The sequence below is a fragment of the Oreochromis aureus genome, linkage group 1 (assembly GCF_013358895.1).
Source record: "Oreochromis aureus strain Israel breed Guangdong linkage group 1, ZZ_aureus, whole genome shotgun sequence".
NCBI classification, from domain to species: domain Eukaryota; kingdom Metazoa; phylum Chordata; class Actinopteri; order Cichliformes; family Cichlidae; genus Oreochromis; species Oreochromis aureus.
This window is the reverse complement of record NC_052942.1, coordinates 30,795,797-30,813,342: the sequence shown is the minus strand read 5'-3', so window position 1 is coordinate 30,813,342 and position 17,546 is coordinate 30,795,797. Positions and strand designations below refer to the sequence as shown.

Genomic DNA, 17,546 nt, shown 5'->3' with positions numbered 1-17,546 from the left:
GTGCTGTGTTAGGACCCGCAGCCAACACACACTTAACATTCGTTCGCAACATGGCGTTGAAGCGCCGAGAGACACGACGGCTCTCCCCCGACTAATGCAACCTTATTGTTAGGAAAACCAGGGAGACTGTTAACCAAAGAACCCTAAACATTCTCAGAGACTCCTTTACGCACCGGCGGAGACAATAGCGGATTCCAGCATATGAATGTCGCTATAACGGTATAGCTGTTGTATAGACTCAAGCTGCTACCCCACTGGTGGAAATCAAAGGCTGTACATGGCGGTGGAGAGTACAATTTGGCTGTTCTGTCTTCTTTCGCTGTTTTGTGGTCCATCCAAGCAAGGTAAAGCGCTCACTTAAATCTTCTTTCTTTTTTTTTTTTTTCTTGTAGGGTGCATGTGTGAGCCAGCGGACCTCTCGTATTACACTGAAGTGCAGTTACTCAGAACATAAGTAGACTGCGATAACAGATATGAGCTACTGGGTGAATCTGCACCTTGCACAGTTTGTGCAATATCCCGTCCGTATTCAGTGTTCACCTCATTTGGCCTCTCTAATCCCCACGGTGTAGGGGTGTTTTGTTAGGGTACTTCATTGGTATCGCTCTCAGGACGCGCTGGAAAGCTTTGGCGATGGGAAGTTGCAGCACATTGCCCAAGGAGTAGCCACAGTGTTGTTGAATGTTGCCACAGGGCGGCCAGGGGCTTTGAAGCGACCGTGGGAAGTTTGGGATCCAAACCAGGGAATCGGACTCACAATAATAACATGTGTGATGGGCTTGTGCGTTCAGAAATACAAATATGCCCTGCAGCACACCACTATTATATGTTCTGCTGCTGGGGGGGGATAACTTTTTCTGTTACGGTACACTGATGTGCGCAAGGGACGTTATGGTTTTCCCCTCCGCATGGCTCAGAAAAGTTGAGGGAGAGGTTTTTGAAGACAGTGTAACATCATCAAAAGTATTCTACATATTTATAGATTGCTGTATGATCTATATAAATCTAAAGATGAATGCATCATGATGAATATGATAGCTGTACAGCAAAAAGTTTATTTCCTAATAACTGCTGTGACTGGTTGAAGAGGAAAATGCTAACAGTGGTGGCGATGAGTCGGTGAGAGACTGTCTGGTCACCGGATTTACATGACAAAAGACCAGCGCAGAACACGAGTGGCTCTTATAGAGTAAAATGCTTATCAGTGGTCAGGAAACAAAAAAAGATAGAACATTTGATTTCCTTAAAACCTTTTATTCCAAAGCCCAACTTTCTGATTTTTGTCTGATGACTGTTTAACATGTAAGAACATTTCTGTATGAAATCACTGAGGCAACATTCAGCTCAAGAAGAGCATCATATCAGAATTTCATAATCTGTTTCCATCTTGTTCATCAGAGAGTTTGGATTATAAGATAAACACATGGAGCAGAGATCTAGAAAGTGAAATTCTGGCAGAGGATTGGAAATCAGTGGGTACTGTAACTCCTAGTCAGACATGAGAAAGTATGTAACTCCTGCCATGTATGTATGTGCATGGCAGTGTGGACAGATTAAACATTTTGGGAGCAAGTTAGAGTGGCATGTGAAAGAAATTTTACAATTAGTCAAATCTATAAAAATGCCAAAGACAACATGGATTGACAGGCAGAAAATTGTATTTTTGCAACAGCAAAGTGATTCTGAAAGTGTTATTTGCCACAAAATTGGCATATCTCAGCATATTGTGGATGCTGTGAAAGAGAAAAAAAGGAGAAAAGGCTGAAGCATCCCAAATTATAGAAGAACTCATATGAAAATCGTTGGTAACAGGTGTTAGGGAGGAAAAACTTTGGTTCAAGTCATCATCATGAATATGTACAGAAGAGGTCAGGAGAGAGGTGTAGCAGTAAGTGTCTACAATCATCACCGTGCAAAACACAGTGGAGGCTCTGTTATGCTTTGAGGCTGCATTCAGTCTCCGTGTTGGGGTCTTTTGATCCACCGTAAAATTCCATCTGGAAACTGGCACTAATACACAAGCTATTAATATCACTGTAAACTTACATGAAAACTATGCCTCTTTCTTTACTTTAGTCTCATTGAACAGCTTGTGTAGTTTATCCTTTGGTGGGAGTTGCAGAAAGGTTTCCTGCTGCTGCTGTGGTATGTTATGGCCTGCAGTGATTGCTACCAACAGTGATGAGAAATAAGGCAGTTTTGTGCTTGGTGGATTGGTGTGGCAGCGAAAAGTCAAGTGTAATGGAATGCATGTATATGAGAACCATGCTTGTATCCAGGCAGACATCACTTGCCTCTGAGATACTGTAGTTTCAACACATAAGGTCCATTACTCATTCTTCAATTATGTATACGATGGCCTTAAGAAGCAGGCAACTTAGAGGTGTGCCTCCTTGACTTCCATCTGATATAGCTGTAAGAGGTCAGAGGGTACAAATGATATAGAGATAGATGACCAAGCCTTGAAGATTCCAGAATATACAGAATAACGAATAACTTCTGTTGAGATCTTCTTGACAAGAGAGTGAGTGCCACACTTGTGGGCAGTCACAGTGAGATGATGAAATCTTTTGCAAGTAAATACTGATTGGTGTGGAGGTTATGCATGATAAGAGTTGGGAAAAGGTTGATTTATTTGTACAGTGAGATCAGCAAAATTTTGAGTTTGGACATTTTGGGATTAGGCAGTTAAAACATTTCAATAAAATCATACATTTGCAAGTTTTAAAAAATGCATCAAAAAAACTCACATTCAAAGATCCACTGTGATATTTAACATTTGTCATCAAATCCCACAATTATAATTATCATGTAACTAACATGCTTTAAAAGGTTGCTTATTATGTGTTATTACCAAATAATTATACTTTTTGTTATCAAGATAAGTAAACAACTCAGTCATTTTCCCCTCTGTGTGAATTTTGCTAGGTTTAGGAAGTACATTACTGTATACATTACTGTTGCGGATGCTGGTGTTTATGGGACCTGAGGTTGTTCCTGAACAGAGGTTAGGGTTAATTCTGGGCCATGGATAGAATGACAGGAGCTAATGGGGTATATTTGAGGGCAAGGGCCATGTCTGCATGTACAAATTAATTGTTTTGTACTTTCTAAAGATCAAAGGCAAATCTGTCAGCTTCACTTAACACATCAGAAGCAAATGAATGAAGCTAAATTGCCCGTGTGTCTGTGTGTTCACAGTCATAGAATACTGCACAGTTATTAATAGACACAATTAAACAACATCTACAGTCCTGAAAGACTTTATGAGCAAATGAATCTGACTATTGTAATGCATTTACCCTTTTTTATAAGCACTTGATGAATATAAACACAGTGAAAAGGGCATAATGAAGCCTAGGCACTGACAAAGAATGACACTTGAGTTAATTTACCATTTTACAGGTCCTATTAAGTGGAAATCTTTGCACTAGCAAGTTTTGTAATGCTTCTCCACTTTGTCATATGTAGTTAGACATCCTACATTAGTCCCCTGCAGTTGTAACAGAGTAGCATAAGCCTTGATTAAGCAGGAAAGTATTTTTTTTTACATGTTCTTTTCTTATATCAATCACCATTATTCTTTAAACTGCTCGTCCTGATTTTTATGGGTGAAAGCCAGTGTGCCTGCAGGACAGAAGTCAGCACATACCAAGCAAATGTGTAAACACAGAGATAGACACAGTACATTCACAGTACAAAGACACAGTACATTCACAGTACAAATTGTATCACTGATTTGGATACATTGACCAGAAATGTTCTAAAATTTTGCTGAAGTATGCTAGAGAATTGTTTCCTAACTGCTGGACCCAAAGTAGATTGTGAGTGGCTCATTAGTTTTGGCTCAAATGAGTTCCAAGATTCAAAAAAGTTGTAGGGCTTTTATTTTGAAGCACTATTTTGTGTATATCTAGAAGACTTAAGGCTAATCAAAACAAGGTGTATTTATATCATGTACTGTATCATACCCGTTAAACTACCCAGTCAGATTAATTTAATGATTTAATTCATTTGACATAATTTATGGAGCATTTGAAGTTGCATCATCTGGTGAATGTAAGCCCAACTTTTAGTCTCTTTTAGTTTAGTTTTTAGTTTCCACTCACTCAAGAAGAAAATGTTCCTCTTTGTTCACCAAACCATGTGTCTGCTGTTTGGTGCTGACAAGGTTTTTAGTGCTTTCTTGTCAAATCCAAGAGTGTGCTGCAGCTGAAAACAATGCTGTGAGAGCAGTAGAAACAAAGTTAAGCAATAGAAATGTTGACTGGACAGCTAAACAATAAAGTGAAACTTGCTGTAAAGCCTGTAAATTGAAGCTGAGGGGAGCTGTAGTTTCAGCTGTTAATTCCTACTGACTGCATAGCTCCTATGACAGATCAGTGCCCTATATGTCAATTAATACATTTTAAAAACTGATTGGTTAGAGCAATTTTTTCAACAAACAATTTGCCAAGTAATAGTTGTTGGACAAACGGTCCCACATTTAACTTTATATTACTTTGGTATACAGAGAAGTTTGTGGTTAACTCAATGAATGTTAGGTGCCCACAGGTCCTGTGGCTGCAGAACAAGCTCAAATGATCAGCCCTCCGGCACCATGCTTGACAGGATGGTATGAGGTGTTTGTGTTGATAAACTGTGCTTGGTTTTTATCAAACATAACATTCTGCATTATGGTGAAGTTAACATTTAACCTGATGAGGCTTGTATAGACTCTTTGTTTTATTTTACAACAACTTGATTTTTAATTACAAATAAGTTCAATCAAAGAAGATAAAAGAGCCTGGGTTATTTATGACTCACTAAGAAATATGAACCCTGAGGTTATGGAACCACTGACCTAAAGTTTACAGTGAAAAGCTGCAGTAACTTGGCCTTCTAGTGCCAGTCATCTCCACTTATTAGACTTTGCCAAAACTGGCAGTAATTAATGTGTGTGGTTATTTTATAGTTACCGCAGCGTTCTCATCCCTGTATTAACCTAATGTTACCTTACATAGAAAGTTACAGTAATAATGTTGACCTTACTAGTGCTCATAAAGGAGCCCCAAAAACAACCAAAGAGAGTCGTGTAAGGAAAACTGTACAAATAAGCAAAAATTTCTGATACGCTCTTGACATACCTTTGAAGGCTCCAAGCCAGACCACCAGCACTTCTTCATTGTAGATGTCTTATTTTTGGCTTAGTTCAAAAATCACTGTAGACTACCCAAATGAGCACTCTTTAGAAGAACCTCGTATGTTGAAACAGATGATGGATTTATTTCTCTAGGAATCATTTGAATTGTCAGTTTCACAGTTTCACCCCCTGAAAAAAAAAAATTATTCCACCAATATGCTCAGGTCAGACAGAGTCATCTCAGCAGCTTGTTACAAAGTTAATATTTTCATGATAAAAATTAACTGCAAAACTCTTATTGCTTAAATGACTCTGCAGTGCTAAGAATAGTGGTGGGAGGAATTTTTTTTTAAGTCAACAGTTTATTTCACACACTGCAACAGGGTACTGTGGTGCAAAGTCCATTGTCTAGCTTAAATATCATGGCGATGTAAAGTTGCACAAAGGGGAAAGATTTTCAGCTTAGCACTGACTCACAGTAAGAAGTCTGGTATGAAGTTTGGAGAGTACAGATTGTTTTGGGTTTTTTTTAGATATAAAATTCACATTATAACTCCAATCACAAAGTTCCATTTCCTGCACAGGGAAGTCATCACTGTCACAGATGTTGCATCACTGACTGTGATAAAGTTGAATGACATTTTTCATGACAGTCCGACTTACACGGGTATCATGAAACAACACACAAAATTCTTGCCAACTCAGATTAAAAACGTGGACAGTTTCATTATTTCTTTAAAAGATTATCCTGAGTTTGCTGTTAGGTTGAGCAGCTCACAAAGATTTGGCTGTCAGACACACAGGCGCGCACACACACAAACACAGGATCTCTAGGTCTTTCTTCAGTTCTAGGTCATTTTTTATTTATCACTGCACTATTTGTCGCACTTTTGAGTTGAATCTGGAGTTTTTTTGTATCACACTTCTATCAGAACTTTAGCTGAAGTGGATGATTTAACGTACGTATTCCAAAAAACATAAAACTTTAAGAAACCCATGATTTATTTCCTGAAAGGTTGTTTTATGATGGAGTTGATGCTGACCTGCACTTTTAGGTCTCCTAGGGATGTTCACCTATGCCTCTCCTAAACTCTAGCATCATCTTTAATATATAGAGTGCATTCACCTCTGTTTTGTTGTAAGGACACCTGAGGGACAGTTGTTAAACCTGCAGTATAATGGCACCTACAAAATATTAAGCACTGGTTTTGGAGGTGCATGCAAGCCATCTGGAGAAGGACTTTAGCAATTTGCTGCGCTGTTACTGCTCATGGGTGGCACAGCTTTAACATTATTATAAATGTCTGTGCATGCACAATCTTGTATATACAATCTTTCTTAAAACATCACTGTTGTGCCTTCATGCAATTGCATGAAGTTGCAATTTCTGATTTAATTGTAAATTATGTAAAATAGTACTTTATGGACAAATGTTCTGGTTTACAGTATTTATTGAACTCACTCTTCTGTCTGTTTTCTCTTTCAATATTTCTGTGAATATATGTATGCAGATCTCTTGAGAGGTACAAATCTAAGCATGTTGGACAGCAGTGCTTGCTGAGACTACCTAATTATACATTAGCGTTAAATTAAGTATCCGCGTGTGTGTGTGTGTTTGCTAAAGGTACATAAAGTGCACTCGGTGTGCCTGCTTCCTTACTTGTGTGTAAGCGTGGGTGTGTCAGCTGCGATTTGTGTGTGCATCCTGATCCCGTCCCCAGAGAGCACATGCTAAATTAGGATGCATATTATTTAAAGATGCCCTGGGCTGGGTTTCAGCTGGGTATATTTGTGTAGTGAATATGTTGATTTTTTTTTATTTATGCTGCCCTGTGTGTGCCTATTCATGCTGCCAGGAAAGCAATCTTAAGCACAGAAATCTTTGCATGAAAGGAGAGGAAGCCTTGAGCTTGATTTTGTCTGCTATGCATTCAAATGATTTGCTCTTTTGGGTTGGGTTGTTGTTGTGCGAATGTATTTTGTTTTTGCTTTTGCTCAGTTATGAATAGCATGACCTCTTAAAATATCTGATAATAAGACCTTGTAAACTAATGAGGTGTTAATTTCACCAAGAATACATATATGTATTATAAAAGAACAATTTATAGATCAAATAATATTTGCTTTCTCTATCTTGAGCCTGCAACAGACATCAACGTGTGAGATGAAATTATATTATTTTACATTCAGTGTCCATAGTTTCTCTGTCTTTTTCCATTTCTGGGTTACGTTACAATATGATTAAACCTAATTTTAGTAACCATTTAGATTACAGAATATTTTCTCTCATCATCTGAAGAAGAACATACAGTATTTGTTTTATTATATTTAGTCATGTAAAAAAATTCACAACTTCCAGCTTGTAAAACGTATATCGTGAAGAGCCCAAAGTAATTTTCTCTTATACAAGCTTTTCCAGTGAGTTTTACCTCCGTTACATAGGGAAATCAAATCTAAGTGAATCAGGCTCTTTCTGATTTGTTGTCCAGCAACACTGCTACCTGTTAATATAGAGACTTTACTGCAATGATATATAGAACTGGTAATTTTATCCTGTTAGCTTACTAGGTCACTGAGGTTTACCTCATAGTGTAATTGATATACATAATGGAATACGAGCTACTCAGGTCAAAGTAAGTGACTTAAGGTGTTGTGCAAACTTGAACCCTTAGCCACACTAAGTGATGACCACTAAGACTGTAGTTCTACTTATCACACTGGCAAGCTTCTTTTTATTCCTGTGCTCATTTTTATGACAGTGTCAGTGGTCCTGTTGTGCTCACTTGATTAACCAACCTGCATTCACATTCCTTCCATTCCTCCCGGCTGTATGCTTGGTCACATGAGAGCGGAGGAGTTACACTAAAGGTGGCCATGTAGGTGGGAAGATGCGGGTTTATCTGTAGAGTTATAGTGATACTGAGTGCATACCACGGTGGGAAAAGCTCCACTAGAAATTCAAAGCAGGGCTGAACTTTAGTTCCTAGATTACTCAGTAATATATTCTGCCATCACACAATAGAGAGCATACATTTAGGAATCTCTTGAACAGTCATTTGTGAATTCATACTGAGTACGCACACCCTTTAGTTCTCATTCAAATGCACTATATTATTTAAAGATCACAGCACATCTCTTCTGTGATGGAGATGTCATTACTGAGAATCCTGGTGCGAGCATAATCTGTGAAGCTTGCTCAGTGCAGTCTGTCCTTCTTCAGTGCGTGTACCAGGTAGTGCCACATAACAGTCTCATTCATCATCATGACATAGTGTGAGATGCTCAACCCTGATCCTTGTGCATGAGCATTTTAATGTAACATGTACTTCACTTGAAAAAGAAGCATCAAGGAAAGAGTTAGTGTTTTTGTGGTTGTGGTTTTTTTTTAACTACCTTGCAGGTGTATCATCTCCTGTCTGCATTTAGTCTGTTTTCATACCATCACCACGAATGTTACCATGAAGTCCTCTCCTGTAAGTTTACTGGCTGCTGTGTGAATAAATAGATTCCGACTTGGATCTCCCATGGGTTACTCCCATGTTGGTTTTATTGCTTGCTTTGTTGACTCATGCAAGAGGGTCTGGCACTTGACATAGCCATGTGGAGGCCCCACGCTGCTGGGAGGCCCCACATGCAAGAAAGCTGCTTTGTGATTGGAGGAAACCAGAATGGGATGAATGAGCACTGTACATAGAGCAGGAGGCATGAGGGACTGCACCGATACGCCCCCTCTCTCATTCTTTATCCTTTATTCTCTGTTCTGCTCCCATGTTTGTCTCTTTTCCCTTTAAGCCAATTTTCGTTTCACTGGTTGTGAGAAGATGGGCACTAAATAAGCTATTTTAAAAAAGTATACATGTTAAGCTTCATAGCTCATCACTTTGTAAAAATTTCAGTGCTCCTCAGTTACCGCATGAGGTGCAAAAAAGTTGACAAATAGAGAAAGAGGTGTTAAATTAGAGGTTTTGAAACCATTTAGAGTTGAAATGATTAGGTGATTAATTACTAAGTCAAATGACGGTTTTGTGATTTTTTAAAACAAAAATAAAACCTCATCAGTTTTTAAGTTTCTGATTATATTTTATGTGTTTTTTTAAAAATAAAATTGGAGAAAAGCACTAAGAAAGTCTGTATTTTGATTAGGACATCGCTTGGTGTTTGTTTTTTAGCACAAACAACTAATCTTATTAATTGAATAGAAACTCATTAGTCATTACATAACATACCAACTTCCAGGTGCTGGTTTAGCTCACTTGATTTAACAGGTGACACATATGCCATTAAAGTCATGACGAAACCTGGGTTTGAATTGGCCCGGAGGCCGTTTAATGTGTCTTCCACTTAGATAGTTGGCTTTGAGTTAAATAATTATACAATTCAAATTGATCGGAAATCCAGAATTCCCTATGGAGCATCAGAATATACTTTACTGAGTTAGACTTGTGTGTGTCTGCTTGTCTTAATTCTTTAATTCACTGTATCTGCTTTCCAACAGTGAAGTGGCCATGTATCTGTGCCCATGATTGGGTGTGAGAAGAACTTTAGTGTATCGTCTTGGGAGGAAACACAGCTGGAACAGTTAACACTTGACACGGCAGCTGTTCACATTGCTGAGTGACTCGTGACCTCACTATGGGTTCAGTGAAATACTGAGCCCTCTATACGTACAATTGCTTACCTAATAAATAGTTTCAATTTGACAAACAAGCACATGAGCGGTCTCAAAGACAATGGATTGTACACCATGATCCAGATGCAGTCTATTTTCACAGTACAAACCTAATATAGTCAAAGCAGTTTTTTCGAATTACACTATACAAAATAAAAGCCTAAATATTTAGACAGTGCTAAAGTGCATCTGTCAGTGAGATTTTCTGTTTTTTGCTATTACACAAGCATTTCTACTTGCACACTGAAACCTGAGAATGTCTGTCTCCCTGCAGGGTTTATCTGGCTGCTTCTCCGCTCAGATGATCTCAGCTGCGGCTTCGAAATATTGATTTCTTCATATGCTGGATATTTTTTCTCCACAAACAAAGCAAGTGGTGGGGGTATTGTTTGTACCTCGTATCTATTGATGGAAGTTAATTGAATTGGCAAAATAAGGTACCACTGAAACTAAACAGTAGTGTAAAGGAAAACCAGCTTGGTTTGAGGTTTGGGTTTAGCCATCCAGGCTTACCACACAAACACACATACTTAGTTCTACTCACTGAAGCCTGCTCAGTGTTATTGTTATTAGACCAGGTTCCCAGTGCACTCAGACTGTATTTATTATTCAGTGCACAGTAATGTCCTACAAATCATTACCATGTATTGGGTTTCCACCACAAGTACTAACCAGTTGCACATTACATATAAACATCACCAACCAATCATATCAATTATCTACTGGAGTTTGGTACAAAGAAAAGTGGCTATCGTTGTTTTTGTGTGCTGTGGTCGTCTGTCTTCACAAAAAGTGTCTTAAATCCTATTTAGCTGCTCTGTGTCACTTTATTCTCAAAGCTGAAATAACGTCTGGCGAAGAAAAGTGGGTAAAACTTCTCTCAACTTTGAGGCAGGCAACTGAAGCAACTACCAATCAGAGCCAAAGACGCTGCTGACTGACATATTAGAGTGTGGCAAGTACTTTAGAGAGTTACCTAGGCAACAGGACTCTGAGATGACAGTGACTGATCTTCAGTGAGAAAGCAGTGAGTGACTTCCTAACATGCCCCTTTATGGGCACTAGTTTAGTCCTTCATTTCATTTTGAAATTGTGGGTTTCATATACTCTCATTCTTCGTATCTCATTCTTCATATGCTGGATTTTTTATTGCTTCCCATCATCACGGCTTTGACGTCATGAATTAAATAATACAGTGAAATTATATTTTGTTGACTTGGCTTTCTGTGGGTTTTTTGGTATTGTGAAACTCTCTCTCACTCTCTTCTCTCTCTCTCTGTGTGTGCACATGTGCGTGTGTGTGTGAGGTTCCAGTGTTATTGGGTTCTTTCTATTGCTTAATGTCTTTGACGGAACGTTGAAAGATAATAATTCAGAGGTTCACTGCCAGGTTAGGTTATAGCAGTGATGTAAGAGAGAGACATTGCACTGAAAGGATTCTGAATCCTCCAACAGCAAACATGATGGTAGAAAGGCTTTAAGGCAAAGTCAGCAAACCTTTAAGTGATTTATAAATAAGCACTGCCCTAAAAATGTAAAGAACAAATTTTATTAGTCTTTTTCTGAGTAAAAATAAAAATGTCAAAAGAAATTTGACCTTGCTGATGAATTTGATCTCAAAACACATTAAAGGCAGGGATAAAATAACCACAAAATGCCAGGAAATGTCTTTTAAAAGTGGAAATTAATGGAAATTAAGAAATGTAAGTACATCAATAACATACAAGGATTTGTTGGATTTTTACAATTTTAGGCAGTCATTTACGATTTTAAATCATTCCAACCCTCAAGTTTTTTTTATCAAAGACAACAGCTTTCAACCACCAAAGGTTTCTCGTGAACCACATGGGCACACAAATGAAAATGCCATTATCTTTCTTCTTGAAGTCCTCATTAGTGGTTATTAGAACTTCTAGTGTGGGTTTGTCTTGTACTTCTTCAATGGAGCTCCAAGTGAAAAACTCCTCAAATTTATCCTTCAAACACTCCTGAAATTCAAAATATCTTTTAAATTCCTGAAATGTACTGGGGATCCTTGAAGCTAGAAACAGTTTGTGAGTGTCATAATCTCTTAAAATAAACTTTTGCTCTATTGGGGTATTCACCACAAAAGTGTAAGTGGCATGAGAAATACAGGCATGAGGAATTTTGCAACTTGAAATATATTCTGCAGCACAGCACAACAACTTTAACCTTGTGTTATCTAAGAGGGGAGGCACATGGAGTGCCTCAAGCTTTCCTGCTTTCTTCCTACTAGAATGTAGACAGCCAGAGCATAAAAATCTGTAAGATCTCTTTGCTCAACAAACTGCAGATTCCATGTTTTCTACAACTCATAGCTCCTGAGGCTCAAGGTACCGTTTGTTTTGTAGTCTGACAAAAAGGGAGTTTGTCACAAATCAACATTAACTGTCACACTTCTGCAAAAGTCAGGCAATCTTGCTATAAAACCACAATCCACTAACGTTCCAACTGCATGGTGCCCCAAAAGCACACATTAATAACATGCATAGTGACAGCTGGGAATGTGATGTTCAAAAAGTCAACAAGTTCTCCAGTCATACTTTGAAAGTACATTTGAAGAGATTTCTGTCATTTCTGTGACTTTTAAATCATGAATGCCTTTTCTGCAACTTTTCTGGTGTTGGTTAAATTCCTTGTTAATACTAGAAAACCCCCATGCTACATGTGGGAAACAGGGAACATACAACCATACAAACATTATAGTGTGAGGCTAATTCATTATGTTGTGACACACCTTGTAATGTGACATTCCATTCTGTGCTCAACTGAAATTTCAAATGAAGAAATATTTATGATTATGGAGTTTGGATAAAATATTTGTATACAGAGTTTAGATGTTGACCATCACAGTGCCATAGGCAATGTTTATACAAAGTTTCATCAAGATGGTGCACTCATCTTGGAGGAAACAGGGAACATACAAACATATATAAGGCATTATTAATATTATTATTATCCTCCCACATTGCTTGACACAGAGACATAATTCTTGCACCAAACTGATTAGCTCGGGGGTGGGATGACTTACTTTTTCAGACACGTGTAAATTATTTTCAAATTGTTGCCAAACAAATAAATCCCTCTCCATTCAAGTGGATGAGATAGCTATTTGTGGACTAATTAATAAACAGAATGGCAGAAGCAGACATATTCAAATGAAAAATTTCTCTTTAACCTGTCGGTGAGGTGAAAATTTATACTTTATGACCATAATTTTACCCACAAATCATTGGAAAAAATTGTTTTCTTTCAGACGTGGTTTCTCTAAAAGCCAATAGATGTACATTTTTGGATACAGAAGATTTGAGTAGGAGGAGTGGAATTTAAGTTCTCCATATACTTGCGTAATAATTTGAGCAATAACTTTTGGAGAAAAGAAGAAACAACTTATTTTTTTCATAGCACACCTGAGTACATTTTTTTTATTAAAAAAAATCACAGCTAAATATGGCAGCTTTAAAGCAGGTGGATACAATAGACAGTTTGGATTTTATAAGGCATTTTGTGAGTGCCAAGCCCATTTTCGAGACAGTCGGTTACAGTGCACACACTGAATGCCATCACCATGGAAACTTTAACTGCTGCTCCCCTGACACAGGTGCAAACCAGTGACAGTTGATGATCTGATTCATTTGAATATTATCATTTGATTTGTTTGAATCTGCTCTCTCTGTCTCTTTCATTTAGAAACCATAGTCCTGCCCCATTGTCCTGTGACATTGCTTAGCATAGCATTATAACAACTTGCTAACACTGTACTGCTGTGAATGACCAGCAGTAAAATATATTTTGCCTAACAAAAATCATGTTTAACTGTAGGGTGTATTTCAAGTGTTTTCAGGTCTGCTGTTGAACAGATTTTGTGAAGAGAAACTGAAGCAATTCTTTTGATCAAAACCACCAGACTCCACTGAAAAAACAACAACATATTGCTGCCTCCGTGCATTGTTTTGTTTGTGTGACTGGTGTTTTAAAACAATAATTCTAAGTCAGACTAATGTGTGAAAGAAAGTCACACAGCTGCACATCTTCTGATGTAAAGTTTGCCCTTGTTTTCAGTTCAGTCGTGTCTGGTGGGTTTAACTGAAACACAACAGCTCTATAAAAATACCAACAAGAGTTTTCTGAGAGCAACTAAAGCAATGAAAATATTCTCAATAAATGCCACAAATTTCAGCTTCTCTCCCTCTGAGACAAATGGTTAGTTAGGCAGTGCCTGAAATGGACTTCTACACAGTTTCAGAATTAAAGTAAGCTAGGTAATTCTAGCTAAGATCAAACTACAGTTTACAGTTTAAGTTAATTCTCTTTGTCTGGACATTTCATTTTCAGCGTGAGAAAGATTTGATCACTCATCCAAGTGAATTCATCAGAAGTCACTTGGACGAAACACGATCCAAGTGACTTCTTCAGAGAATTCTGTGATTTCCTTACTTGGCCAGTTGAGCATGCATTAAGATAAATCAACATAATTTCAAGTATTTAAGCTAAAACCTAGCTGCTCCTGTCTGCCTCTTTCTCAGGCACATCCATGGATGGACATCAGCTAACATTACAAAGACACAAAGCATGTTTTTAAGAAGGGCAAATTTTAAACCCCAAATTGCACCATACAATACAGCAGATAATGGCAGTACCAATAATCTTACCACGATAAACTGCATTTCTCAAGAAGCTGCGGAGCTTAGTTGCATTTTAATCTTCTAAAACGTTTTTAGCAGAGTCCTTGATGCTAGTGACGATAACAGCTTGAACAGTAGGGCCTTCGTTCTGAGGATTTAACGTGCAAATGTCTAGATCTTATGCTATGGACAGGATGTGAAAAATGGTGGTATAGGTTTTCAGCAGGTATATCTGGTGCTCCAAAAACTGACCTGCTCAATGCTGTACCCTGAGCGGTTTGTTGTCGTATTGGTTTAACTTTTACTGTCTTTCTATGGAACCTTTTTATGTCTGCTTTTGTCCAGGGTTAACAGGTAATACTCCCCTTTCTGCCTTTCTCAAGTTTCTTTTTTTGGTGGTGGTATCGGCTGACGGGTTTCTGGTATTTTCTTGACTTCATCAGTGGTCACATTACTCCATTGCTGAGCCCTCACTGCAGACACCCTGCGTGTTTGTATGGCCTTCCGAGTTTGTCTTGCATCACTGGGAGGTGATGTTGGATGCATGGGAGGATATCCTTCCGCTGATGTTTCTTTTATTGGCACATTTCTTCTGACTTTTTCTGACCATTTTTTCTTCAGTGGAAGGTGCCAAATGGGAAAGCATCTTTTTTAAAGCTCTCTGCCTTGGATGGAACCTGTGCTGGAAGCACATCATTTGTCTCTGTCATCCACGTCTTGCCTCTGAAAAAATTGGTCTCTGTAAGAAGACCATTTGAGAAAATATAACGTTAGTACACCAGACAATTTACCCAAATATAAATCATGAGTAGTAAGAATAGTAAAGTTTTATTATTTTAAGTGATGCCCTAATATTGTCTTTATTCCTGATGACTTCAGGTTAGACTTATTTTTAAAACCAACATTGAAATAACATTTTTGTTGTGTTTGATTGATGATGAAGAAGAAGCTTCACTTTTTCATTTTCCATTATATTGAAATAAAGTATTATTGGGCTGAGAATGTGTCTGAAAACAGTAAATGCAGTCATTTAAAATATTCAGATGTTCACTGAAAGATTCATGCAATCTTAAGAAGATTTTTATACCAGATTCTAAAATGTCAGGCACATAAGTATGGGAAAATACTGATCGATCTGATTAAAAATTAAAAAAGGCCTTGAATGACATTTTTGACATATTTGATTTTACCTTACCCCACTGCACTTTGGAAGTGGAACAAAAGATTTTCTGGGTTAGTTTCAGGGAAAGACTTTGCAAAACTAAGTAGCTCCAACCAATACTGTTTTATAATCTCAGTCATTTCGGCAGATTGTGAAAGGACTGCTACTCTGGAAATGCACTCCAGCAAGTGCCTCAGTCCATATGGACACATGATCTATGACTTCATTCTTAAGCTGGTTACAGTTACTGTCTATGGTTACTAAAGACTTTTAGTCCGTGTGACTTTAAGGTTTAAGTTTATGAGTTCTTAGATCCCCAAATGTGTTGAAGTCCCTTTAAAGATTTTATGTCAGGAATCTCACTCGTAATTTTTTCATGATGTCACTGAATTCTTTTGATTTTATCATTTTCTTTGCACCCTAGGCTAAAAAACAAAACAAAACAAAACAAAAAACCCCAGAAAGAATGAGGAGGGGAAAATGTCAGTGGCCTCCATATATAAAACCATTCCTGTTTTTGAGGTACGCCTCTAGTTCACCTGTTGCTAATTTCTTTCATTCATCTACATCCCTACCCTCACCCATGGTCAGGGTAGGGATGTAGATGTCACCACTTGCAGATACAAGTGGTGGAAATGGGCTTTCTCCGAAGGCTGGCTGGCCTTTAGACATAGGGTGAGGAGTTCAGACAAGTGAGAGGGGCTCAGCATAGAGCCACTACTCCCCCACATGGAAATGAGCCAGTTTGGGCATCTGGCAAAGATGCCTCCTGTGTGAGGTGTTTTGGGGATGTCCCTCCAGATGAAAACCGAGGACACGCTGGAGAGATTATATCTCTCACTGGCCTGGGAATGCCTCTGTGTTCCGCTGTATAAGCTGGAGGAGGCGGCGGCTGAGAGAAGCCTGGGGATCCTTGCATAGGCTGCTGCCCCTGATACCCAGCCCCGGATAAGCAAAAGAAAATGAATGGATGGCTGGACAAAATCAGAAAATCTGTTTACATTAAGCCTGCTCACATCTTACAAGTAAAAGAATGAATGAATTAATGCTACAGTGCAAATTTATTTATTTATTTAATGATTATGTAATCATAATTGTCTTGAAAGTTATTGTTTATTGGCTGAACACCAAATCAAAGACCTGTACATAGAGCTTAGTGTTTGTTACTATTCCATAAAGACAAGCGTAATATAACAGGTGTTTGGATATGGGCATTCCTTACATGCAGCATTATTTTGTTCATTTTACTTCCAGTCTCTTTGTTGGTATCTCTGAGTTCCTGAACAGCCTTGGGTATTGTGTAGCTTGAATTTAGAAGCTGTGGAAACCTGAGCTGTGGCCTCAGGGTCATTGGGTGTCCAGTCTCTGTTGACAGTGAGCTGGGCTGAGTGAAATATTCGGAGTGTTGGGTCACTCTCCTCCCCCTGCTGCTTTCCTGCTTTCTCCTTCTGTTCTTCCAAACATTTTGTGAATAGGTGATCCATTAACAGAAATGGACCAGTGGGATAAATACTGTGGACTGACCTTCTAACGTCTCCATTTCCTCTGCCTTTTATTTCTTTTTCTCTCACTGAATGATAGTCTTTGTCAGTGTGTCTCTCGTTTCTCTTCTTTCTTCTTTGTGCATCTGATTCTTAACAGGATTACAAATCAACCTTTAGCCTATCACTTTCTCTGTTTATCGTAGCGACACATCTAACTTTATGTCACATTATCCAAATTACAGTATCTTGCTGTTGCAATTAAAAAGGCATACAAAATTCAGATGTGGTGTCAAAAGGGCAGTGTATCATTTATGGTCAATAGTTTGCATCACTATTTCTTTTCACCGTTTGTCTCATTTATCTGTCTCAGTTTCATTCCCTCTCAAACTGTTGTCCTCTCTCCATTTAGCTATGAACATCTTGGCTTGTTGCCATCACAATCCATTCACTACAGCTCAGCGAG

The 17,546-nt window shown here is 38.3% G+C and overlaps 1 protein-coding gene across 1 annotated transcript in view; it reads left to right on the top strand.

Moving 5' to 3' along the window:
• igdcc4 (immunoglobulin superfamily, DCC subclass, member 4) overlaps positions 1-17,546 on the top strand; it is a 52,096-nt gene continuing 34,550 nt past the window's right edge. Inside the window, exon 1 of the mRNA XM_039612396.1 lies at positions 1-344. Coding sequence (XP_039468330.1) covers positions 278-344 — 67 coding nt within the window. The 5' untranslated portion in view covers positions 1-277. The remainder of the gene's footprint in view (positions 345-17,546) is intronic.